This window comes from Plasmodium coatneyi, chromosome 11 (genome assembly GCF_001680005.1).
Source record: "Plasmodium coatneyi strain Hackeri chromosome 11, complete sequence".
NCBI lineage: Eukaryota > Apicomplexa > Aconoidasida > Haemosporida > Plasmodiidae > Plasmodium > Plasmodium coatneyi.
The window spans coordinates 2,191,701-2,215,699 of NC_033566.1; the positions used below are offsets into that span (position 1 = coordinate 2,191,701).

Sequence of the window (23,999 nt, forward strand, 5' to 3'; positions counted from 1 at the left end):
GAAGAGAAAAACCTTTGTGCGCATTTTACGTTCGTATGCCACACAACCTGTGGAAAGAACCCATATGTGCGTATTTTCGTAAAGGCCGCATACGTATACATACATAACTGAATCTTTTTTTTTTTTTTTTTAACAACGGATTTTTTTTCTTTCCCCACCGTTCGCTTGGCGTTTTCCGCATTTCGACATCATCCCCATACCAGCGTGAGCGAGCAAATGCTCTTGCATATAGTGGGTGCTCTTCGGAGTGGTTTGACTTTCTCTTGTTCCCATTTGTGCATACCCGTTTGTTTTGGCCCTTTGGCGTCAAGTCACTATACATGCGTTTAATCCTCCATCCAGCACCTCTTCCGACCTTACTGCGTGTTTTCATTCCCATTGGGGGGAGACCACTGTGAACCTACATATCGACGTCCATTTGTCCTCCCATGTTACACGACTCTGTCACCGCCTACATGATCACAGTTTGTGCGCATATTTGCCCTGTCGTTGTAACGTCTACATTTGTGAAAGGTTAAAAAGATTGCCTCGCGTAGTTCACCGTTCTTACAAACATACACAGGAAAACACTTCACAGTTAGTCACCCCGCGTGAAAGTAATCAAGTGTTGAAAAAACGCAAAAAAGCGTAACAGACGAAGGGCAAATTGGCCGAGGTATACAAATTAGGAGCATTACAAAAACAAAGGAATAGAGGAAAAATGAATAAGAGGACTCTATCCAATGACGAAAACGAAAACGAGAAAAATAAAACAGGCGTGAAGAGATACCTGATGAGCAGTGAAGACCCGTATGACAGCCAGAAAATGTTTCACGAACAAAACTGCGCGTCTAAAATGAATGCCAATTCGTTAATAGATATGAAGGAGGAACAGGATTACGTTCATACCGATATGAACAGCAGCATGAATGGAAATGATAAGGACGCAGACATGAGTTGTGCCATGGATCTAGGCGCCGCCCTGATTGATGCGAATATGAACAATGAACGGGATAATACCAACTACGGGGGGGTTAGCACGATGAGTGATTTTGGCTACGGAGGTGTGGTAGGGGGAGGTTGCGTTGGGAACGGCTGCATGCCGAACAACCTCATCCCAAACAATTGCATTCCAAATAATTTAATCCCAAACAACTGCATACCAAACAATTGCATCCCAAACAATTGCATACCAAACAACTGCATTCCAAACAACTGCATTCCAAACAACTGCATTGCTAACAACTGCATTGGTAACAGTTGCCCCCTCAGCGACGGCGGGATGATCAACCAGCCTCCGAGCATATACTTCCGCAGCGACAGTAAGAAAAGAAAGGGCAGCAAGTATAATGGAATGCCATTCCTTAAGAAGGAAAAAAACTGCGTCAACACATTCCTTGTTTTGAAGGACGTACCCAGAGATGCAGATGAGGAGGACATCAAATCCTTTATGAGGCCATTTATTAAAAATAGCAATCCAGAAATTATCTTCGATCGTGATGGAATTATTGTAAAGCTCTACGATGATGAATTGAACAAAAATATTTTCAACTACTTTGATGAGCACCCTACACAGATCAAGGGTTCCTTCGTGAGTGTCCAGCTGTCCAAACTTAGTGACGACAGTGGTGGTGCTACCGTTAATGAGGACAACTTGGATGAGTACGAAGTTGGGAGCATGGCCGGGAATGCTGGTCCGATGGGTGGTCCCATGGGCGGTCTCATTAGCGGAAATGGAAATAATCTAGGCAACCTTGGCAACATGTCTAGCGCGAAGGATGCCCTAGAAGGCGCAAATAAAAGAGCGGGCAAGCACAACAAAAACGAGGTCTCAAGAGTTATTCTTGTGTCCGTCCTGAACCTGCACTACCCAGTCGACATAGATTTAATATACTATCTCTTTAGCAAATGTGGAACGGTAGAAAAAATCATCACCTTTTCGAGGAACCCGCTAATCTATCAAGCCTTAGTTCAGTTTCAAAACATTGAGACTGCACAAGAAGCCATAAAAACGCTGCACAACAGGAACATATATGATGGGTGCAACACTATACAGATACAGTACTCCTTTTTGAAGGAGCTTGTTGTGAAGGCAAATAACTCCAGCTCGCGGGATTACACGACAGCCAACTTTGGCAAGAATAAGAACCCCGTGAATATCCAGACTTCGCATGGTGTGCTCCCTACCCCGACAAGTAAGACAGGAAGCTATGTGACTGGCATGTGGGGGACGGGATCTGCCTACCGGTTATCCTGCGTGGCGATCCAAATGGAAACACACCACGTTCATGTTCTTTAAGTGTTGTCTTCCTCTCCCTTTGGATGTGTTCCCCATTGGAGACCCTAAGGAACATTGTTTAAGCCCCTCATTAAAATTACCCCTTTTTCTTTTTCGCCCCTACAGGGAAGGGAAACGACTCCGAGCTGTACCTCATGCTGGAGAGGAAATTCAAGCTAGTCGACTTCGACGCGAAGAACACCTCCAAAACGCCGGTTCTGATTTGTTACAACATCCCGAAGGACTACACGGATGTGCATAAGGTAAAGCGTGGGCAACGTGTGAATATGTTCCACGCGGACGTACATATATCTGGTGCGAAGGGTTTTATGAACGTTGCCCAGATTTATTTAGGGGTCCCCTTTTTCTACGCTCCACTGTTACGCCCAATTGTTACGCCCAATTGTTACGTCCAATTGTTATGGCTCATTGATACACCCCCCCCTTTTACCCCCCTCCAAACAGCTCTTCAACCTCTTCAGCGTATACGGTTTCGTATCTCGAATAAAAATCCTGAGGGAGAAACCCGACTGTGCGCTCATCCAGTACGCAGGCTATCTGTTCGCCTCAGTGGCCCAGGAGTGTTTGCAGCACGCCAAACTTGACGACCAGATTTTGGAGCTCCACTTTTCCAAAATTCTAGACATCCGTATTGCGCCGCAGCAGAAGCAAATCGAGTCGTACAAGGCCAAAACGTTCAGCAGCTACGATCAGCGATATTTGGTATGACCCCAAGGGATGGATTGGCGCGCGTAGAAATGTGCACCATGTGAACATACGCGCATGTGGGTACCTGCTTTGTATGACCGCTTATCGAAGGCGAGAAAACACATGTGCACCTGTTTTTTCTTTCCCCCCCCCTCTTCCTGTGCAGGTGGCAGACCAAGTGAAATACATAAAGGGCGCGTGTAAGCCAACCAAAACGCTGTTCATATCGAACGTAAGCGAAGAAGTAACTGAAGAATACATGATGAACCTTTTTATGAAATACGGAGAGATTAAAAAAATAAAAATCCAACCAGTTAAGGAGGGAAAGAAACACATAACCATCACAGTGGAACTCAGTTCAGAAGATGCGGTAAGAAATGAGGAGAGTAATTAAGCCATGTGGCAGAGTGGCAACAGAACAAGAACGTAAACATTATATAAAAGGATGTAGGAGGATAAAAAAAAATGTTAAACGTGCTTAAAAGGAGTGGTAAAATATATGCCTTTTTTTTTTCCTCCCCCCTTTTTTTTCTTTCAGGCAACGAGGGCGTTAATGGACCTCCACAATTTCTACCTGAAAGATCGCTTCATGAAGGTTTCTTACACCAAAACTAGATTATGATTAAAAAAAAAAATTAATTAATAAAGCAAAGTAAAGCAAAGCCAAATCGAATGGCGCAAACGATAGGGGAGCCAGTGTGTTGTTACTCTGACCATGGCGAGGGAAGACAAATGATGACAAGTTTTCTTTATTATTTCTTTCCCCCATTTTATTATCATATATATCTCATTTTTTTTTTTTTTTTTATCGAAAATTTCCTCTTGTTAAGTAACATAGTATAGACCTCAAAGCGGGTTCTTTTTACGTGTGAGTATGATGCATTGTTCGTCCATTTTCCTTTCCACATGCAGTGGGAGCATTATTCGTGTGTGCATGCAGGTGTATGTTTATGTACGTAGGTACGTTTGTATGTACGCATACATGTAATTATTCTATGCGGCGCAGATATGTTTATATCGTGCGCCCTCGTCCGTCCCCATGTTGTTATGCGTACACAAGCGCACATTAGATATGTGTCCTCTACGTCATATATGTTTGTCAACATGTACACTGCTGCACCCTCCCTCCCATGCATCCTTTTTGCTTCTCTCATTTTGCCCTCTTCATTTGACCTCACACCTTTGGCTCCGCTATTCTGCCCTGCCCTTACCTCCCCTTGAAAATTAATTTTGTTCCAAATTCCCCTTTTTTCTGAAAACCTTATCTACCTATAAAATCCTTTTATCTATTAATTTTTCGGAAAGAAAAAAAACTAATAAATTAAGTCTCACTAAGGATCTACTCCTGTCTAAAGCATCATCATAATAATCTCACCATCATCCCGTTCACCATCTTTCCCATCACTGTCCTATCCATATGATTATCTTAATTTTCTTCTTTTTTCTCAGTTACTTTCACTCCTCAGGGTGATTGTGCCCGATGTCCAGGGGGAACCCCCCAAAAATGAAATTTGTTTTCGTGTTTTTTTTTAAGTTTTACGTTTGCCTGGCTAACGTTTGTTTTCCACCCCGTGCGTTGGTCTTGTGCGTCGTCTATATGTGCGTGTACGCGTCCACTTATAGGTTTGTATGTGTGCACGTATATGCGTACGTATGTATGTACTCAACTGCCAATGTGCGTACTTACGTATGCGTGCCCGTAACTGTGCTCGGGCCACAACGCACAATTCTCCGAATTTGTCGTTTTTTAAGTCATTTACCATTTTTGTCTCAATCGTACCATTTACTAACCGTTTAAGCCAATTCACTGTTGTACAATTTCAGCTTAAAATTTGCCTGACCTGGTCATATTAACTAGCTTTTTTTTTTTTTTTTTTTTTTTTTTTTTTTTGCCACAATGGGTTTGGCTGTTTTTGAGGATGATAAAAATTTGTCATTTAATGGGGTGGAGTAAGTGGAAAAACGAAAAAAAGAAAAAAAAGTGGAAAGAACGCGAAACCGAGAGAGTGCCACTGTAGACCAATTGAGCGCTCATTTTAACGAAAATTTTTTCTCAGCAAAATAGTGGACGACGTTTACAAGGATAACCTGAACTTCCTGCTAAAGGTGTGACCCATGTGGGCAATTGCTTTGAAACGGCGTCTGCGCCCTTCACCTTCACCTCTGTGTGCGCATTTCTTTCTCCTTCATTTCGTTTTATTTATTTATTTATTCATTTTGCGGCAACCACCCCGAAGAGCAACAAGAACGAACTGGAGCGGAAAGAAACAGACCAATTCAGTTTCAACATCGACAACCTGTTGATTCTGCTGGACGAAGAGGAACAGCGACGACATAGCGAGAGGGATAAAATGAAGGACACCTTTCAAAACATAGGTTTATAAAGTCACATTTTTGCATACTGTTTATATGATAAGTAAATACATGCGTTACTGTATGTGCCTACACAAATGGGTGCACCCATAAATGTATAGACACGTTTGTCCACGTGCGTCCCCCATGCGCAACACGTCCTTCACAGCTTTGCAGCTAAAAAACGTGAAAAAATCAGTTAAGAAGGCGGAGAAATATCTTGAGAAAAAGGTTCCCCCAAATTGCTCAAGTCGAATATTTCCCTTTCCAATGAGTATTTATGCTTAATGTGTATCATTCCCTTCCTGTTTTGTTCCATTTTAGGAAAACGGGGAGATGATTACGGGCTCGCACAAGGCGCTGGAGAGCATCAAAAAGCGAATCGAAGATTTGTGAAGCGGCACGCGTCGTTGCACGCCGTGTCTATGTTTCCGTTTGCATTTGCGCTTGTTCTTTCCTTGCGCGTTTGTGTGACGGGGAGTTTTTTCCCCTCCCTGTCCCCTTTTTTCCATGCTGTTCCATTCCCCCTTCCATTTTTTTAAATTTTTTTACATACGATTATGTATCATGTTCATGGTGTATAGCGTCCAAACGGGCGATTAAAAAGTAAAGTCGAAACGAAACAAAGTGAAGCAAAAGCAAATGGAAGGAAAACAAAACCTGACTGCGTTAGCCGCGCGAAATAACTTATCGTGGGGCGGCCCTCAATGTTTCGGCTATGTATACTGACGCAGTGACAAAAATGGCGATACGCAAATGGCGCAAATGCAAAATTGGAAAAGGCAAACGGAATTTTTAAAACTCTGTTCTTTGCCAAATGTATGATCGTTCGTGCGGGAAAACATACACTTTCGGGAGGATGGCCCCAAGGGCGCGAGGAGCGTAACATGCGTGTATGCGCGTGCGCGGCCGCTCACCTTTGTGGGTGCGCACCAAGGCACATTTCCCGGCACAATTTATGCGCTACGTCATTTTCCGCCATTAAGCGAATAATGCGCTTATCTTTCAGTTGGATTTCTTCCTTCAATTTTTTCACTTCTGCATAGCACAATTGTACTTTTCCTTTTAAACAGCCATTTTCATTTTGCAGTTCCGCCATTTTGTGTTTGTAATTTTTTATTTCCTCCTGGAGTTTATACAATTCGTTCCTCCTGACGAATTCATCTTGCATGTCACAAAAATTTCTTTGAAATTTGATGGCCTTTTTAAACCTTGCCTGGTCCTCCTCGTCCCTCTGCCTGAGTTCGTTTTTGTAAAACGTTACCTTTTTTTCCAAGTTCATTTTGCAATTAGAGGTGTCGCCCGGGGGATATGCACATATTCGTCAGTCCACTCATGCGTAACCGTGGCATAGGACCTGCGAACAGACAATAGAAACTTGCTTCGTGAGGCTCCTTCCACCCACAGGAAGAGACATGCCAACGCGTGTGATGCAACGTACGTGGAAGCCACGTTGATCTGTTATAATTCGCCTTGCTCAGGGAACGGTTAATCGAAGGCAAAAAAAAAAAAAAAAAAAAAAAAAAAGGACACAAAATGGACATTTTTAACTAATCTGAAGGAAACCAAAAAAAAAAAAAAAAAACGCTCCATATGCCTCTTCACCCGCAGTGGAATTCTTACACAAATTTAAAAGCGCAAAATATCTGCGGCACTTTTGGAGTTGTGCACAGGGGGTTGCATTCTTAATGGACATAAAAGCGAGCAAGAAAAGGAACGTAAAGGAAAAACATACAAAAATAAAAATAAAAATAAGAAATAAAAATAAGAAGCAAACGAAGGAACGACAATAGAGGAAGCGTTGTGCAGCGCAAAGTGGAAAGCATAAGAATACGATAGGCGAAGCAAATCAGTACACACACCGCTGTAGAATTAAAACACAAAATGTATAGCCCTGCCTGATCTGATCTCATCTACCACAAAAAACACAGAAAATAAAAGAAAATTTTTTTTTCTTTTCACATTTTTCCCAGTTTGTCTAACCACCATTAGCACCATTTATTTTATTTTATTTTTTTGTCAATTCATATGAATAGCATGACGAAAAATAGACTTCTAATAGAATCACGCGAAGCCAAAAAGCAGAATGACCCAGACATAACACTCACTCACAGGTACATACAGTTGATAAGCACAACTATGGGGAGAAACCCTTTTCTGCGATTTGTTTTTTGGCCCCATTTTTGCGTCCGTTGGTGCGCCTTGTGGAATGCCATTTAGTGCAGATTTCTTCTGAGCGTTTTATTGTCTACGCATGTGGGGGTGTCCGGATGGTTGTATTTTTTTGATTCTCCATTTGATTAGCTAGCATAACAGGGTTAACGTTTGCGTAGCAGTTATGTGCCGGCATGTAGACATAACCCCTGTGCGTGCACCAACCCAGGTTAAGCCACTTACATTGCACCAATTTCCACCATTCCGCCCCTTTTTTCAGTGATTACAATCTGTACGAGTGGCAAGCAGTCATACGGGGCCCAAAGGACTCCCCCTACGAGGTAGAGAGAAACCTGCTCAGGAATTTTTTGAATCAGCAAAGCGGCTCCTTCGCTCTGAACATTGCGCTACTGTGTATATATATAGTACATATATATGTGTGTGCATACTTCTGCGTAAATGTGGAGCTTAATTCCTGGCCTTTTTTCCCCGCAGGGAGGAAAGTGGAAGCTGAGCATAAAGTGCAAGAGCACGTACCCGATAGACCCCCCGGTGATAACCTTCGTCACGAAGTTTTTTCATCCGAACGTGAATTTCGTAACAGGTAGAGCCGTGTGCATCCTCCAACTGGCAGCGCGCCTGAAGAAGTACCTGTATCACTTGCCCCTGTGGCGGTAAAAACTGCTATCATGACCGAAAGCACACATTGGAAACATTTCTCTCCATATATATATTTTTTTTTTTACCCTGCCTAAGGCGAACTCTGCATGGATATTTTGAAGGCCAACTGGAGCCCGGCATGGACCATTCAGTCCCTCTGTCGAGCGATTTTATTTTTGTTCACCGAGCCTAATGCGGAGAGTCCTCTGAATTGTGACGCAGGTTGGTGCTATTGCGCGTGCGAATGAGGGGATGAGTTGGAAGGACCTCCATTCAGGACTTCGCTTTCAAACCTGAATGGTTATGCGGCTGCACATGCGGCTAGCCCTTTACAGTGCTAACCTTGTTCAGCTAACATGTGCACACAAATAAAATAAAAAAACGCTTTTATCGCTCTACAGGCAACCTGCTGCGGTCTGGGGATATTAAGGGATTTCAGTCGATGGCCAGAATGTACACGCACGAATTCGCTATGCAGAATGACTGATCTGATGGTTGTACAAATATGGTGTGGAAGGATGAACGTGTTGGGGTAACCCCCTTTTTTTTTTTTTTTTTTTTTTTTGTGTATAAACGACCCGTTTGGCATATACCCACATGGAAGGTGCTTATCGGAAGGGGGGAGTCCAAATTGCAGCATCCGCGCGCGTATGATTTTTCCCGCATTACATTTTTCGTAACCCAAAGAAGGTGTTCCACTGAGGCCACTTCACCACGTTATAGTGCCTACGGTTAAACACTCCCCCATTTGAGGTGTACATACATATATATATTTGTTCATGTGTACACATTTTTTTTATAGTTATTTTAAGGGAGTTTCTGCATGCATAATACCTCCCCCCCCGACTGTTTGTGCACGTCTTCCTTTTCTGTTCGATCGATTTGCTTTACTTTATTTGTGTGTGTGCATTGCATGCCCCCCGCTTTCACTACCATGTGGAAATACGTCTTAAAAAGGAACCAACCAATTTGAAGTTCTCCAATTTGTATCGTACGAGGTATCCATTTGTTGTGGAGGAGACGTCTATACCTTCAAGTGGTTGATATGGACTACACGGCAATTACTCTCCATTTACATGTAGATGGTAAAATGGGAATGTCACTGAAAGGTCGAGCTTAGTATATCAAGTGAAACTTTAATTCGTTAAGCGCACGGAAACGGGTGTAACGCTATACATATATAGTTTTTTGAGTTTCATAAAAAAAAAAAAAAAAGTAGCCGGAGGGGGCATGTATAATGGGAGGTAAAAATCAGAAATACAAAAAAATTTTGAGAAACGTAAAATGGGACAAGTGATAGAAAAAAAAATGACATCGCTTGATGTGTAGGAAGGGGTACTGGAGTGAAGGGAACATGTTTACTTCTACCGCCACTTTACTCCCCCTCAAGGAAAACCAAACGAATGCCACTACGCAGGAAGAGTGGAAACGCTGCTCACATCAAGGTATTCACTTAGCGTCGCAACGGTGTGATCATCTGAGTAATAATGTACCTCAGGATGTTTCTATATGACCACACAGGGAAGGCACATGGTCTGAGGGGATTTTACAACTTTTACGAGTCATAAATTTGCTTATATCCATGTGTGGATAGCCAACTTTTAATTTTAACTGATGCACACACGGAACGGGGTGGAACAAACTTTGGGGTGCCCCAACCCAACAGGTGACATTCTTCACTTCTCTTCCCGTGGTCACGTTAACACGTACCAGGTGCGTCCTTTCCTCCCATTTGAGAGTTTCCCTTTTTTTCTTTTTCGGGGGTACAAAAATATTTAACGGTTGGAGGTATTTAAAATGGGCATCCGTATAATTATGTTAAAATTGTAGGGGACCTTTCTATTTTTCTTGACCTTGGCCTGATGAGTAACCCACCTCCTCATTTTTGGCCACCCGATTAGACGTATCCACGCCGTAATAATGAGCATAATTTTTATTTGGCACAATGGGATAGGGAATCACCCCCTATGCCTGGTACCTCCTAGCGTCTGTACCTTTCCCTGTAGGCCATTTCTCGCCTCTGCCTCTCCTTCAACCGCTGCCTCATCTCCATCTTTTCCGATTCTTTGACCCACCAGGGCTTGTTGCTGGTGGACCTTTTTCGCCTTCGTCTGGGCGAATCAGAGGAGTTGCTACAACTGACGGAAGAGCTGTGGTATCTTTTTCTGGTTCTTCTAATTTCACTTTCCCTGTCACGATACCTGCTTCTTTTATGTGACTCATATGAACTTGAAGAATCGTTACTCCTGGAGCGGCTATCATATTTATCTCTTTTACGAGTATCACTGCTGCGCCTTTTATGGCTACGTTTTCGCCTGGATTTTGTTTTGCTTCCATGCCTCCTGTAGCTGCTCCTGCTGCTGGATGAGGTATAGGAGCTGCTTCGGGAGGAGGAAGACGATTCGCTGCTGCTGTATTTCCCACTCCTGGATTTTTTGCCTTTCCTCACCTTGTCTTGTGTTGCATCCTCATCGGTGTTCTCTCCTTCCTCTTTAGCCTTTTTTTTCTCCTTCGCCTCGCTCACGTTGTTACTCTCTGCTACCGTTTTGGGTTGCTCCGTATTCGGCACGGCGCTGATGGTGGACGTGGCCGCCCGATTTACCCCAACCGTTATGCCTGCTGTAACCCCTGGAACACCCTCTGCGGGTACCCCCGTCAGCTGCGGATTAACCTGTGCGAGGTTATTTGCAACCGCGGCACTAGAATTATACAAGGCGAAAAGTTTTTGACTTAGTTTTTCCCTTAAAGCGAGGACCTTTTCTACCTTCTCATTAACCACAGGTGGTTTTTTCACTGGGGGAGGATCACTGACGTCACCCTTGGTGTTCGTGACACTTGTGCCGTTACTATAAAAGGAAAAGTTATTTTTCAAATTATCTCTTTCGTTGATTAAGCTGCATGCATCTCTTATGATTATTTCGTTGGTTCCTATTTTGGTTCCGTTCAAATGTAGAGCAGCCTTGGCATGTTCTTCGTTCGTAAATTCAACAAACGCCGTGTGCACTTTTTTCTGTTCGTTGTAGTGGAGCTTGTAGCTAGTAGTGGTCCCCACGTTCTTGAACAGGGCCTTTATATCATCTTCGCTGCACTGTGTGGTGAGGAAAGGAGAAAATGACGAATGGGTGAAACGATGCTTTGATAATTACAGAGGAGGGCAAATTAACTGCGTCCAATTATACGTAATCAGACCAATCCAGGTGGAATGTGTGTGCTTACATTTGGGGGAACATTTTCCATGTAGATAATTTTCGAGAAGACGTCAAATTTGTTGTTCTTCTCGTTCAACGAGTTTTGGAAGTCCACGAGTCCCTTCTTCTGCTCCGATAGGAGTTGCTGCTGGAGAAGGATATTTTGTAGGGCCTGCGCGGTAGCAGTGTTAACGAGGGCACCGGTTCGTGCATCTAGGGACGTGGCTAAATTTTTATCCGTCTCATTGTTACCGATAGCTGGGTCGGAAAAAGGTGGATTATGTGAAATGGGTTCTATGACAGTTACCACCATGGGGACATTCAGCAGCAGCTCGCCATTGAGGCGAGAAGCTTTCGTTATTCCCTCTGAGCTCTTGAACTCGATTTGACAGTACTTCTGGTTCTTTCCAGGGAAGCTATCAAGTAAAAAGGGTGAGGGGAAAAAACACTAATGTGATAACAGTAGCAAAATGGGAGTATAATAAGGTGAAGAAGTGTATTCTCTGTTGTCCTTTCGTTAGGGGGCATGGAGAAACTGCGCGTTCGCACCCCCTTGAATGTGTAATCACTCAAAGGGGGGAACCAATACACATGTCCAACACAGATACAGGCACATTTGCCCGATATAGCGCATCTGTTAGAAAAGGAAACACACGCCCCCTTTTTCGGATCAGCAAAACTTACTTCTTAAAAACGACGCCTATTATCTCATCACATGATTCAAATTTTTCTTTTATGTCCTTCTCTGTCACATCGGTGGAAAGGTTCTTTACATAAACGACATTGGCTATGCTAAAATTTAAACTCATGTTAGAAGCTGTGTTTCGGAAGTTCTCATTCGGTTTCTTTCTTTTGTGGCTTCTTTTCTAAGGGATCAGGCGCACAAATGGGAATGTACGTATGCACGCGCGGAAGTAAGGAATTATAACAACGTGGATGTAGGACGTATGTATTTATATGTAAACCTCTGCGTGGATCAACTGCTACCCATACGTACGTTTCGAGGGGAGAAGCATCAGCCAGGAATTGTTTCCACTACAGGGAACGATCAACAAATGGGGGCGTACAAATTGAATGAACTTGTTTCCCTTTTCTTTACATTTTTATCAGTTCGCAGATGTTCTCTATGTACCGCGTTGATGAGCTGATAGGCGTGGCATCTATTTTTTTTTTTTTTTTTCTAAACAGATGGATTGAAAATTTTGCGCGTGAATGCATATGTAGCTATATATGCATGTTAGCTAAATTGGAACAAAAAAAAAAAAAAAAAAAAAAAGGCGAGAAGGATAATTTTCTTTTTTCCACAATATGATTAGCACAACATAGGAAGTGTATTAAAAAAATTTGGCTTCATATATACATATGGAGGGGAAGGAAAAATATAACTGTACCTATAAGATCCCTTTTCGGAACCCCTGCAATTTGTTAAGAGTGGAATGACCGGCAATTAATTTCCTTTTATGTAGAAGAATGTTAGACCCCCGTCCAACGAATTCTGCGAAGGAAAAAATTGTAGCGCAACAAGGGGGGGAGATACATAACTAATTGTGAGGGTTAAAATACAATTTTGTAAAGGCGTAAGAATTGCGAGAAATGGTAATTTCACCCAGAGGGTTATGCATCTGGTGGGTGAGGGAAGAATCGCCTTGGAGTGCATCACCACATTGGATGGAAAAGTAGTACATTGGATCGCGTCACCCCAAACCGAATAGTCTCACACACAGTAAACACAAATTTGTGGAAAAAAAAAGATGAAAAAAATGCCCGAACGGTTCAGGCGAATTACGAAAAGGGAACAGAGGTGGCTTCCACCATTTTGGAAAAAAGGGACGCGTAAACGTCAGCCAAGATAGTGTTGTGAGAAAGGGAAATTATTTGAAAGGCCTTAAAAGATAAAAGTGAACGTCTTTGCTTTGTAAAGCGCAAAGCGATAATTGCGAATTGAGCGCTGGTAATTAGGTCGCGTTTAGCCGTGTGCATAACACACAACATATTGGGCAAGCACACAAGTTTGTTAAGATGGATGCTTGTCAGTAGCGCATATGAATAAAATCGGGGGCTACACAGCATGCTGTATAGCGGAAAAAAAAGAAAAAAAAAAAAAAAAGGAACTCCCATTTTGTCATTGTCCTGCCCGTCAGTCACCGTCTTGAAAGAATTAAACTCGACGGTAAAAAGACGCCTTGATGGACTTTGCAAAGAGAAATATACTCATCCCAGTGGGTACATAAAAATTGTGCACAATTCGAAATGAGCTTTATTCTTTGTGCAATGGGTAATTGCGTGTGCACCGAAGTAGAGGCAATTTTGTAAAAGTAGACAAACTGGGGAAAGCGGCCCCCATTATTATTATGCCTTCCAGCATGTGAATAGGTACGAAGGATGTTATCAAACATTTGGACCAAGTGTTCCATCATTTTAAGAATAGTTCGGAGAGTGGGTTCAAAGAAAAAGTTAGTCATGTACTTCGAAAAAGAGCCAAAAACCGAACAGACAAGTGGCGAAATGGCATGCACATTGCCTAGCGCTTTTTCACTCGTACCTATGACAAGTACATCCTTGTATATGACCTCATACGATTGACACATATTTTTATGGGTGCCTTGCGAATTTGGACGGGGTATACCCAAACGTGTCTACCAATTGAGCTGTCTCTTTCGCCTGACGCGAATGAACAGTTTGGAGATATACTACTGAGGATGCCCCACTGGAAAAGGACCCCAAATTTAGAAAAATAACCACAGGGTTCCAATTTTCGAGAGAAAACGAGAAAAAAATGATGCCACTAGATGTATAAAATTATTTTAAAGAAGTTACTCTTCTCAATTGCTTATACATCCTTTTTTTTACTGATAAACAATTCTGCCTTTTTTTTTTTTTTTTTTATCTTACATGCGTTATTATAAAAGGGACAGGGAAAAATTATGAACGGCAGGTAAAAAAAACATGTAACGAAATTTTTTAATCTATTATTTTTTCCTTGGGATGGGCCAAAAAAGGAAAAAGTGGATTCTTCCATTTGAACAAAATGACCTTTAACTGCTACATAAACATTTTCGCCTAGGAAGTCTAACATAAGAAATAAATCGAATGATGCGCGCGAAGGGGTAGGGAAAAAAAAAATATGCTTATTGCAGCCGATCTGCACCTCACGAATTGGGGGTGGGTCATGGAGGTGCCGATTTCATCTGCCTTCGTATTATGCTACCATGGGATGGGCCGTGGATTGTAGAAGGGACAAATCTGAGGAGAAGCTGTAAAAGAGAAGCTAACAAAAGAGCTAAGAAGGAAAAGCGACATAAGAAAGAAAGCGCTTAAAATTTAAAGCATCAGCAGAATTGCACTTCCTTTTTTACCACTTCTTTTTTTTGCCTTTTTTATTTCGCATCCCTTCTTCCCCCCCCGAAAGCAAGAAATCCTGGGAACGGAAAAAAAATAATTTAAAAAAAAAGGCATACTGCATTACGCATATGTAGGAAAAAATGCGCGCAGCACTCGCATGTATATATATTATAATCATACAAAATAAAAAACCGCCGGTGTTTTTTTTTTTCTATTTTTTTTGTAATCTTTAAAACGTAAAAATTGCATAACGTGCTAAGCGTAGCATTTTCGTGCATACCGAAATTGATGCATAGACCACTGAATGAATTTTTTTGCCATCAAACGTTTTTTTTTGGCACAAAAAAAAAAATAAATAAATAAACAAAAAAAATAAAAATACAATACAAACAAAGCAAACAAAATAAAACAAAACAAATCTCTTGGATTGTATACCCACGACTGCTTTTCTTTCGTGCGGAGTACAGTACAATACATCATATGCATATTTTTTCAGGTAGAATTTAATTCCGCCCTTTTTAATACAATTATAATTGTATTTTCCTTGCGTTTGCGTTTGCTTTCGCATATACACTTGCCTTTTCATTTTGTTCTTCCCCCCTGCGTTTTGTACAATTTCCATCGCCCCCATTTTAGCTAACCAGTGTTTTTCCTCTTCACTGCTTAGTGAGGGTGCTTTCTGCGTTGCACGTTTCACGTTTAGCGTTTAGCATTTTACATTCCGCTTTTTGCGTTTCGTTTTTTACGTCCCGATTTTTGCGTTCCCTTTTTTTTACGTTTCATTTTATGCGTTCCCCTTTTTACAGTTCACCCCGCACGTTTCAACTTTGTCGTATGTATCACTGCCAACCCTGCAGGACACGTTTTTTTACCACCTTCCATTTTTGCAAAGACGCTTGCTCGCCGATTTTCACATCTGCATAGCGTTATATTTTTCCGTTGTTCATTCCATCTGCTTTTTTTTTAATTCCTCTCCCGTTTATCTGATTTTTTAAGTCTTAATTTTTTTTTTTTTTTTGCCCAGATTAGCAAAAACGTGGTTGATTAAAAATGATGCACAATCAGTGATGCCGTGGTTGTGCATGCATTTTGAAACGTCACACGTGATAGCAAAGTTGATAGGGGAAGAGGAAGTGAAAATTGAACGGGGGAAAAACAACCAACTTGTGTTGAACATAATTTACTTCACCATCCTTGGGGGGTGAAACCATTTAAAGGTGTATATGTGTGCGCACGTAGGTGTCTGCTTTTCAGACCCACTCGTTGCACACGTTTGAATAGCCAGTGTAGCAGTGTTACCACTTTTTGCCTAGGTACGACGCCAGAGAAGCGCCCCACCTTAATGTAGAGCGAAAATGAAACTGAACGGCCAAGGAGATGACACGAAGGGCAGCGATGTCCTGTGGGAGTCCATTTATAATGACTTCAACGAAATTACAAAAACGAACAAGAGACACTGTAACTATATTGAGAATAGTTTGTACAATTTTTGCAAGGGGGTCAGTTCATCAGATAATTTAGGTTACAATTTGAAGAATGGGTCGAAGGAGTGGCTTCGTCCTAACCATTCGAAGGATGTTGCAGGAGCGTTGCCTGGTGTAGGAGAGGAGAATGAAGGAATCGGAGGCAGTCCCAACAAGGGAGTAGCAGGAGAAGGAAATGCCAGTTGGAGTAATCTTGCCATTCAGGCATACTTAAAAAAAAATAACAAACAGGAAGAAGAGGAACTATTTGCCAAAAAGGATAATGACGCAGAGAGTGTCAACCATCTGATGCTACATGATGATGAAAAAAGTGACCACATACAGAGACGACATTCTTCATTCCAACCATGCAATGACCAATACGATGGACAGTACGTGAGGAACAAATTCCTCGACGTGGAAACCGATTACTTGAAGAATGAAACGTATGTCAGTTGCAACGATGTTGTGAACAGCGAAAAGACAAGACATTCGGATTTTCAAAATAATAACAGTGGGAGTTTGCTTCTGCGGGAGAAGAGGAGCTCGATCGATGTAAACGGAAGGGTGGACAGTCAGGTTGGTGTTCAGGATGGTGGCCATTTGGGCAACCATGCGGATGTCCAGTTGGATGGCTCCTTCCGCAACGGCAGTATGTTCAATCTGATGAAATACAATGCGGCTTTGAAGGGGTTGGGAATCGATGGGGGCATGGGCAGTAACAGCCACACATATAAGAACGTGAACGTAGGAGTGAGTGCTTTTTCCAATTCTGATCAGCAGAATTATGAGAATGTTAAGGCGAGGAGCTTGCACCTGACTGACCCGAAGGGACTGTTTTCCAAAAGGGAGGATTATACCTACTTGCTGAGCAACAAGAAAATTTACGACAGTGTGTCAGTAGGGGGGAGAGAAATGGACAGAGGGCAGAGCGGTGACCTCTTAAGGTTCGCTCCCTTTGATAGCCGCAGAGGGGGAAGTGGAAGCGGTGCTAGAAGTGTCATGGGGAGTGGGGACGGAAGGAGTAGTCTCTTTAATAACATGAACAAGTACAGAAATTTCAATGTAAAATCGGACGAAAGTCTGACTTGCCCTAGCTTCAGTTACCGCCGCAGCGATTTGGAGGGAAGTGTCATTGGAGGGAACACCACTAAGGTTGACAGGCAGAAAATAGGCAAAGATGTCTCTCATGACGAATATCACTACGATGAACGTAGTAGTGCCGAAAGGGGTAGTATCCATCAGAGGCGCCAGGAGGACAATCGGACGAGCTGCAACTCGCTGGAGAAACTGGACCAGCTGCTGAAAAGCAAGTGTAAGTATATGAGCAACAACAGACTGAGCGACCTTGATTTTTTATTCAAAAAAAAAAACAAAGCAAACAATGAACATTTGAGGAAGTCTTTCATAAGTTGCGATAATTACAAAATTGACTCTGTCATGTCTGAGACATTTAATAGAAACACCGAAATGGATAGGAGCGAGTCTCCCCCGTCCGAGCAGATGGACGAAGCTAGCCACAACCAACTTATAAGCCGATCCAAGAGGCTAATTGAAATGAGTAAAAAATGCCTGAGTGGATACTCAGATTTGGATCAATATGATCAGAACGAGTTGTACGCACGGATGGGTAAGAACAAACATGGAACGAGCGTTTCAGGTATAAGTTACAGCAACGTCATTGACGAGGAGGACTGCGGGTCTGTTTTCTCCGCGAAGAAACTAATTGGGAAGGAAACGCTGCTTGGTAACAAATACGGCCGTGCATATAATTATGCGAATGGGGAACTGGAGGAGGTGCTGTGCAACTACGTCGGGGGAAAGGAGGGAAATAGCAAAAGTGTCAGTAAGCTGTTTGAAGCATACGACAAGGACAAAATTTCCGTCGTTAGTGCACCCCTGGTGAGTAGCGTGTCGAAAGGTAATCCAGAAGTGGAGTCGTTTCGCGGGGATAGCAAAATGAATAAGAAGACCAATCTGACACATAGCGATGATGTAGTCGGAGGTGTTACCACGAAAGGAGCCCACAACAGCCAACCGAATGAAGAACACCACTTTGGTAAAGACGAAACGGCTGGAAATGTAGCCGATATGGGGTTAAATATATCCCCTTGTGATAATTATGACACGCAGGAAGGAACACAAGGGAAAAAAAAGAAAAAAAAAAAAAAAAGCAGTTTAGATAGTGTGGCGGAGAATTCAGAGAAGTTATTACCCCCCGGTGGTGACACGAAAGGTAACCAAAAAAGTAGCAGTCCCAACGTGGGATTAAAAATGGCAAATATAAAATTCCCCGGGGATGAAGAGGAGGACTCACCTCTCGGTGGTGACGCCAACAAGGGTGCAAGTAAAAGTCATGAGGAGGATCTCCAGGGGAAGGTAAAAAACGACGTTTATAGTTACGAGGCAGAGGAAGAAGACGAAGTAGGAGGTAATAAGAACATACCTCATGGTGAGGACAACATTACTGAAAACATCCAAAGGGAATCCCTTCCGAAGGGGGACAACAACAGCGTAATCACGAACAGTTCCAGTGTGGGCAATTTTAATAAATATCCAGAGCTTGCAAAAATGTATTACAATCAAAAGAAGGAGAAAGTACCTTACGCAGAGGAAAGGAAAATAAGTGATGATCAGCAGAAGGCACTGGAGCAATGCTACGACACGATTAACCATGCCAATGATGTGAAGAGACTCTTTCGCGAGAAGAACTTTTTACAAGATTTATGTGAAAAGAGAAAGGTCATTATACAAAAGAGCAAAATCGAAAACACCAAGTTGAGCGTGGAGATTAAGTCGCTACTGAGCTTTAACAACAATTTGAGTTACGCTTTGAAGGAGAAGGAAGCGGAAATAAAAATTCTAAAGAAGCAGAAGGAAGAACTGGAAATGAATTTAATGAAGCGAATAAACAATAACGGCAGCACCCAGTATTCTCTCCTGAGCAATTTCACGTCCTTTCCTGCGCTTTCCAAAAATGAGAGAACTAGCGGTGTGCACAGTGATAGCGGCACGTGCCACCTGCTACGCAACAGAAGCAGCTGCACCATTTTGAATAACATCGCGGATGCCAACGCCAGCGTCAGCAGTGGTGGAGGTAATCAGGCCGCCCTGATAGAGAGCTACGAGGAAAAGATCCAGGAGCTTCTCATGCAGGTGAAGATGTACCAGACGAAGAACAGCGACTTGCAGGAACAGCTGCGCATTTTTATGAACGAGTAGAAATGGAATAGACGCTTAACTGGAAGGATTGCTCCTCCTCGCCGTCATCCCACCCGAACACGGACGAGCGTTACTGCCGTGTCCACTGCGCGTTTCCTTTTGTTTCTGTTTAGTCTTTTTCCGTTTTTGATTATGCCATGTGGCCGTTTCGTCACGTAATCATTTAATAATTTCCTCTTTGCGATTTTTTTCAACGCATTGCAGCTTTTCTGCGAAGATAAGTAGCGTGCATCCCTTACGTTGTCTGATGTGTTTGTATTAATCTCCCGCGCGTGTGTATATTGCATTGGTAACATGTGCACTTGCGCGATGCACTTTTTTTTTTTTTTTTTCATTATATGACCAACTTGTTTTAATTTACCTAACAATTACAATGTTTTATGAATCGTGCATCATTCAAAGGAATGGGAAAAATAATTGGCTATGTTAAAAAGGATATACAGCAAAAGGGGGGTAAAACATTTTAAGGCAATGTAGTCTTTTGGTATGTAAAATATATTTGCGTGTGCACACAGTACGGAATGTGCGCACCACGGTCTACAAATGGCAAGCAACAAATCGAGGAGCAAAGGCGTCACTGAATGAGCTACGGCGTAGCAAATCAGTGTGGCAGATATACGCCCTTATTTTTTTTAATCATGCCAATGGATTGCGAATGGCGATTACGTCGCGCGTATGAACAGGGGCACGACGTTTAAAAGGCGCTACGTAGAGCCACGTATAATGATAACTGGCAACGACTGTGACCACTGGGACCGCGCGAAAAAGCAGCATCAAGAGCAGACCGCACCTCCCTTTGGTTGTTGTTCCAATGGTAACTAAGCACAAACGGTTACTTGAATTATTTCATGTGTTTAATTATAATTGTGCAAGTTTACTCGTGACAAAAATTTGAAGACGGGGAGGGAGAAAAAAAAAAAAAAAAAATGAATGGAAGGGAAAAAAATTAAGCGACTTTTTTCTTGGGTCGTATGTAAGTATTGTAGGCAAAATGGACAAACAAAATTAGCAAAGAAATACAGTAGTAAAAACTCAGACCGATCAGTCTTATGGGGTAGTAGGAGTAGTATTTCAGGAACAAAACGCAGAACGCTGGGCAGATGATGGCGAGAAACTGCAAAGGAGGGAAGAAAAAATGAGAGGGGGGTTATGTCTGATAAGGCGAATGTGCGTGCATCTGTTTGGGGGAACAACCACCCCGACACATTGGTAAAAAGAAAGCTATTCGGTCTACTCTCACCCTGTAGGTTACTCACCTGTATCATTTGGATATACGTCACGCTAGCCTTGACGAACACTGGGACATGGAATTTCATGCTCGCTAGGAAGTAGTACAGGTACATGATGAAGTGCACGATGGAGCTGTCAGGGGGAAGGAAAGAAAAAATATAAGCGTATGTGAACGTGTAGCGGTAAGGTAGCAGTAAATGTTATACTGGTAGGAAAACTCCATCTGAATAACTCATCGCATAGCCCATGAATGTATGGAGATATGCCCCTCTGCAGAGGCCGCATATTGAGGCATGTCACTCTTGTCCTACTTGACTGTGATGACGTAGTAGATGTCTCCGTCATATCCCACGCTGGCGTTAATCCACATGATGAGGAAGACGGAAATGTGATGGTACACGTGGAGGAAGGTGAACTGGTTCCATTTCTTTCTTAGTACAATCAAAATGGTGTCCATAAAATCAAACAGTTTGTTACTAATGGGAACAAAAGAAAAAGGTGGTTGTGGCGATGTTAGTGTATGTGTTTGGAGGGGGGAAAAGAATATCCGAGAAGGCTCTGCATGCACAACACTACGTGTCAGGGGAATCCCCACAAAATGACGCGAAGAAGCCACTTCTCCGTGAATGAGCGTCCCCCCGCAGGTGTGAAAAACTTACAGATAAAAGAGCCAGCAGCAAAGTGCAATGTTCGTCTTGGAAAAATCTACATAGTTGTGGATGAGGGAAAATTTTCTCTTTCGCACTTGATATATGGTTAGCACGGTGATCACTAGGCTGAGAAGGACCTGTATCGGGAAAAAAAAAAAAAGGAAAGTGTTTGTACAGATATGCACCCATTAGGGTGGCCACATGCAAAATGGAATTTCGCATAGACACGTGTGCACTGAAAAAGGTCGAATTGATGGTTTCTACTCACCTGTAACAAGTTGTACGCAGGGATGGCCTTTGCTAAAATAGCCTCGAGGCGAGGATTCTTCGACTTGAAGCTTGAAGACGGCTTTATTTTTGCCAACCCCTTATCTGACTTCAGCTTAGACACGTAGTAGTTTTTATAGGCATAGGAGGCCAGAACGAACAAAACATAAAAGAGGAAGGCTATAAAGAAATGGGTCGGGTTCATCAGGAACCAGTTCTTAGTAACTCTTCTGCCATACCTCAACTTGGGGTTAAAAAAACTTAAAATACTCTCTCCGAGTTTGTTTATGAAGGCTATGTTGAGGGCCATTTTAGAGTACTTGGGAGGGTGACTTGTGGATGGCTGTATAAGCGGCAGGGGGAAGTGCGTGCGTGCGTGTGTACGTATCTATCTAAGTAACTATGTATGTGCGTTTGCGCATTGGTCCACTTTGGAGCTTATCTAATCCAAAGCTGCGACTATTGGGTGCGCCCTGTCTGTCATGTTAGACTCACTTTTCTGTGTTCACACGGGGGGCAGAGGATTATGCAAAGGGAAAGAAGGAGCTCTAATTCGAACTATGAACAAATTAGGCCACAAACTAGTGCACAAAAAAAATTAAAAAAAAAAAAAATAGGAGAGGGGGGTAAACTGCTACATGGGGCAAGCACGCGCAAGCGAGGGGGGTAATGGGTGTACGTAAGAAAAGAGAACAGAGGGATGCGCAATGAACAATCGGACGCGCATGTACATATAAAATATATGTGTGTGTATTGTGGGGCACAAATCAAATGCACATGTTATGAACAGAAGGGGAGCTTCAAGAAAAGATTTGGCTAACAATTTTTTTTTTTTTTTTCCACTTTTTCGGTGGGTCTGCAAACAAAACTTTCATGCCTTAACTATTACACCGTACTACACTGAGTAACACATAACTGGTAAAACTACTGCTTAGTAGATCTATGATAGGGTGGAAGCTGCACACGGGGAAAAAATGATAAAAAAAAAAAAAAAAAAAACTTTTCTTTTCGTTGCGCCTTTCTCCAGAATAGGCTTGGCGAAGAGGGGAAAAAATAATGAAGAAAGAAAAAATAAAAGCTTGACGCGACCAATTGAGCAATGACGAAGCAATGATTAAGTAAAACTGAACCGAAGGTCATCAATAAAGCAAAACTTAGAATAGAGGTTAGGGAAAATAATAACTGCACAAAATTGTACACGGCATTGTTTTACTTATCAGTTGAATTAACCAATTAATGTGTATAACTACGAAGGTGTATTGAATTCTATCCCAAGTTAATTTTTCTGCGAATGGAAAAAAAAAAAAAAAAAAAAAAAATTCACCAGGCGTTTTTTTTTTTACGTGAACAATATTTACACTTAACTAGTTGGAAAACCATTAAGCGGCGCTGTTCCACCTGCAGTATGTCGTGAAATTACGACTAAAACGCACAGCGCAATGTACGGCGTACCGTGGCGGAAACTGCGCGGGGTTTTGAAAAAACAATCTTTTCGCTACGCTCACAATATTGCTCATTGTGGCGAGAGGTGTATAAAAGAAAATTTCCTCAGCGCTTAAAGTTAATTGACTGCCTTTTGTGAAGAGAACGAGAAAATTATAACGCAGCGGGAATTCCTCGGAAAGGTACCATTTGAAGAAATTCAAAGAAGGCATTGTCGAAGCGTAACGGTGAAGTGTGTAAAGCGTGAAGCGACTTTGGCGCCCACAAGGGGGAGGTGCTTCTCCAGGGTCCCCTCGCAAATGTTCCGCAATTCTCCCCCCAATTGTGTGTGCGCCAATGTGATTGCCAGCTGCGTCATATTTCCTCCCCTATCCGCAGTGGCCAAAAATGGGTTCAGTTTCCACGGATCACGCCTCAGCGTCCCGCACATGGCAAATAGAGTTGTGTACGTTTAAACAGCTTTTCCATTTTATATATTTGTGTGACTTTCGTCATGGGGGGAAATTTCCCCGGTGAACATTTTTCCCTTTTAATTTTCGCCCATGTGTAGATGGGGGTGTGTGTGTTAAAGCGGCGCAATTGCTCATTGGTGAATTAAAAAAAAGGGGGGTAGGGGAGTGTAAGGGAGGAGCCACCTCGCGTAGAAACTAGCAGACGTGGTTACTAAATCGAGCAGCTTAAAATGGTAAGAGTGTGAATTGTCAGCTGGGAGGAAACTCTTGGGAGAGGTTATTTCTCACCAAAAATGGTCGAGAAAAATTGCAAGACGTTCAAATGGTATTGAAAAGGAAGTAATCGTTTTTGTTTCCCTTCGCAGTGCAACAGGAGGAACAAAGTGGAATTTCCCACATACTCAGAAATGACAGTTCTTTTGTTTTTCTCACATGCGACTTTTTTTTTTTTTTTTTTTTTTTTTTTTCGGATAATTACTCAGCTGAATGATTACACAGAACGGGACAAAAACATGACAGAAATTGTTTTCCCCAAATTGATCGATCTGCACCCTTCGAATTATTTTTTTTACGTCGGGGGAAATTTTTACCGCAGCTTCTTTACCCTTGCG

At 42.4% G+C, this 23,999-nt stretch overlaps 7 protein-coding genes across 7 annotated transcripts; 4 read left to right on the forward strand and 3 right to left on the reverse strand.

Moving 5' to 3' along the window:
• Nucleotides 1–700: 700 nt before the first annotated feature.
• PCOAH_00036350 (Uncharacterized protein) lies at nucleotides 701–3,587 on the forward strand (the record flags this gene model as incomplete). The annotated part of the gene is made up of 5 exons (XM_020060426.1): nucleotides 701–2,174; nucleotides 2,384–2,520; nucleotides 2,723–2,980; nucleotides 3,132–3,335; nucleotides 3,504–3,587. The coding sequence occupies 5 exons, from the start codon at nucleotides 701–703 to the stop codon at nucleotides 3,585–3,587; spliced, it is 2,157 nt and encodes a 718-aa protein (XP_019915923.1).
• Nucleotides 3,588–4,862: 1,275 nt separating this feature from the next.
• PCOAH_00036360 (Uncharacterized protein) lies at nucleotides 4,863–5,771 on the forward strand (the record flags this gene model as incomplete). The annotated part of the gene is made up of 5 exons (XM_020060427.1): nucleotides 4,863–4,915; nucleotides 5,023–5,071; nucleotides 5,203–5,341; nucleotides 5,487–5,548; nucleotides 5,642–5,771. 5 exons carry the CDS (start codon nucleotides 4,863–4,865, stop codon nucleotides 5,711–5,713), a joined length of 375 nt encoding a protein of 124 aa, XP_019916011.1.
• Nucleotides 5,772–6,230: 459 nt separating this feature from the next.
• Nucleotides 6,231–6,599, reverse strand: PCOAH_00036370 (Uncharacterized protein; the record flags this gene model as incomplete). The annotated part of the gene is made up of 1 exon (XM_020060428.1): nucleotides 6,231–6,599. The coding sequence occupies one exon, from the start codon at nucleotides 6,597–6,599 to the stop codon at nucleotides 6,231–6,233; it is 369 nt and encodes a 122-aa protein (XP_019915622.1).
• A 755-nt stretch (nucleotides 6,600–7,354) lies between these two features.
• PCOAH_00036380 (Ubiquitin-conjugating enzyme E2 I) lies at nucleotides 7,355–8,618 on the forward strand (the record flags this gene model as incomplete). The annotated part of the gene is made up of 5 exons (XM_020060429.1): nucleotides 7,355–7,431; nucleotides 7,752–7,812; nucleotides 7,967–8,075; nucleotides 8,228–8,353; nucleotides 8,533–8,618. The coding sequence occupies 5 exons, from the start codon at nucleotides 7,355–7,357 to the stop codon at nucleotides 8,616–8,618; spliced, it is 459 nt and encodes a 152-aa protein (XP_019915998.1).
• A 1,494-nt stretch (nucleotides 8,619–10,112) lies between these two features.
• On the reverse strand, nucleotides 10,113–12,128 carry PCOAH_00036390 (RNA binding protein; the record flags this gene model as incomplete). The annotated part of the gene is made up of 3 exons (XM_020060430.1): nucleotides 10,113–11,219; nucleotides 11,348–11,735; nucleotides 12,004–12,128. 3 exons carry the CDS (start codon nucleotides 12,126–12,128, stop codon nucleotides 10,113–10,115), a joined length of 1,620 nt encoding a protein of 539 aa, XP_019915611.1.
• A 3,888-nt stretch (nucleotides 12,129–16,016) lies between these two features.
• PCOAH_00036400 (Uncharacterized protein) lies at nucleotides 16,017–19,346 on the forward strand (the record flags this gene model as incomplete). The annotated part of the gene is made up of 1 exon (XM_020060431.1): nucleotides 16,017–19,346. One exon carries the CDS (start codon nucleotides 16,017–16,019, stop codon nucleotides 19,344–19,346), a length of 3,330 nt encoding a protein of 1,109 aa, XP_019915892.1.
• A 946-nt stretch (nucleotides 19,347–20,292) lies between these two features.
• Nucleotides 20,293–21,803, reverse strand: PCOAH_00036410 (Elongation of fatty acids protein; the record flags this gene model as incomplete). Its single annotated transcript, XM_020060432.1, has 5 exons — nucleotides 20,293–20,460; nucleotides 20,603–20,708; nucleotides 20,888–21,052; nucleotides 21,236–21,363; nucleotides 21,495–21,803. The coding sequence occupies 5 exons, from the start codon at nucleotides 21,801–21,803 to the stop codon at nucleotides 20,293–20,295; spliced, it is 876 nt and encodes a 291-aa protein (XP_019915741.1).
• Between the last annotated feature and the right edge of the window lie 2,196 nt (nucleotides 21,804–23,999).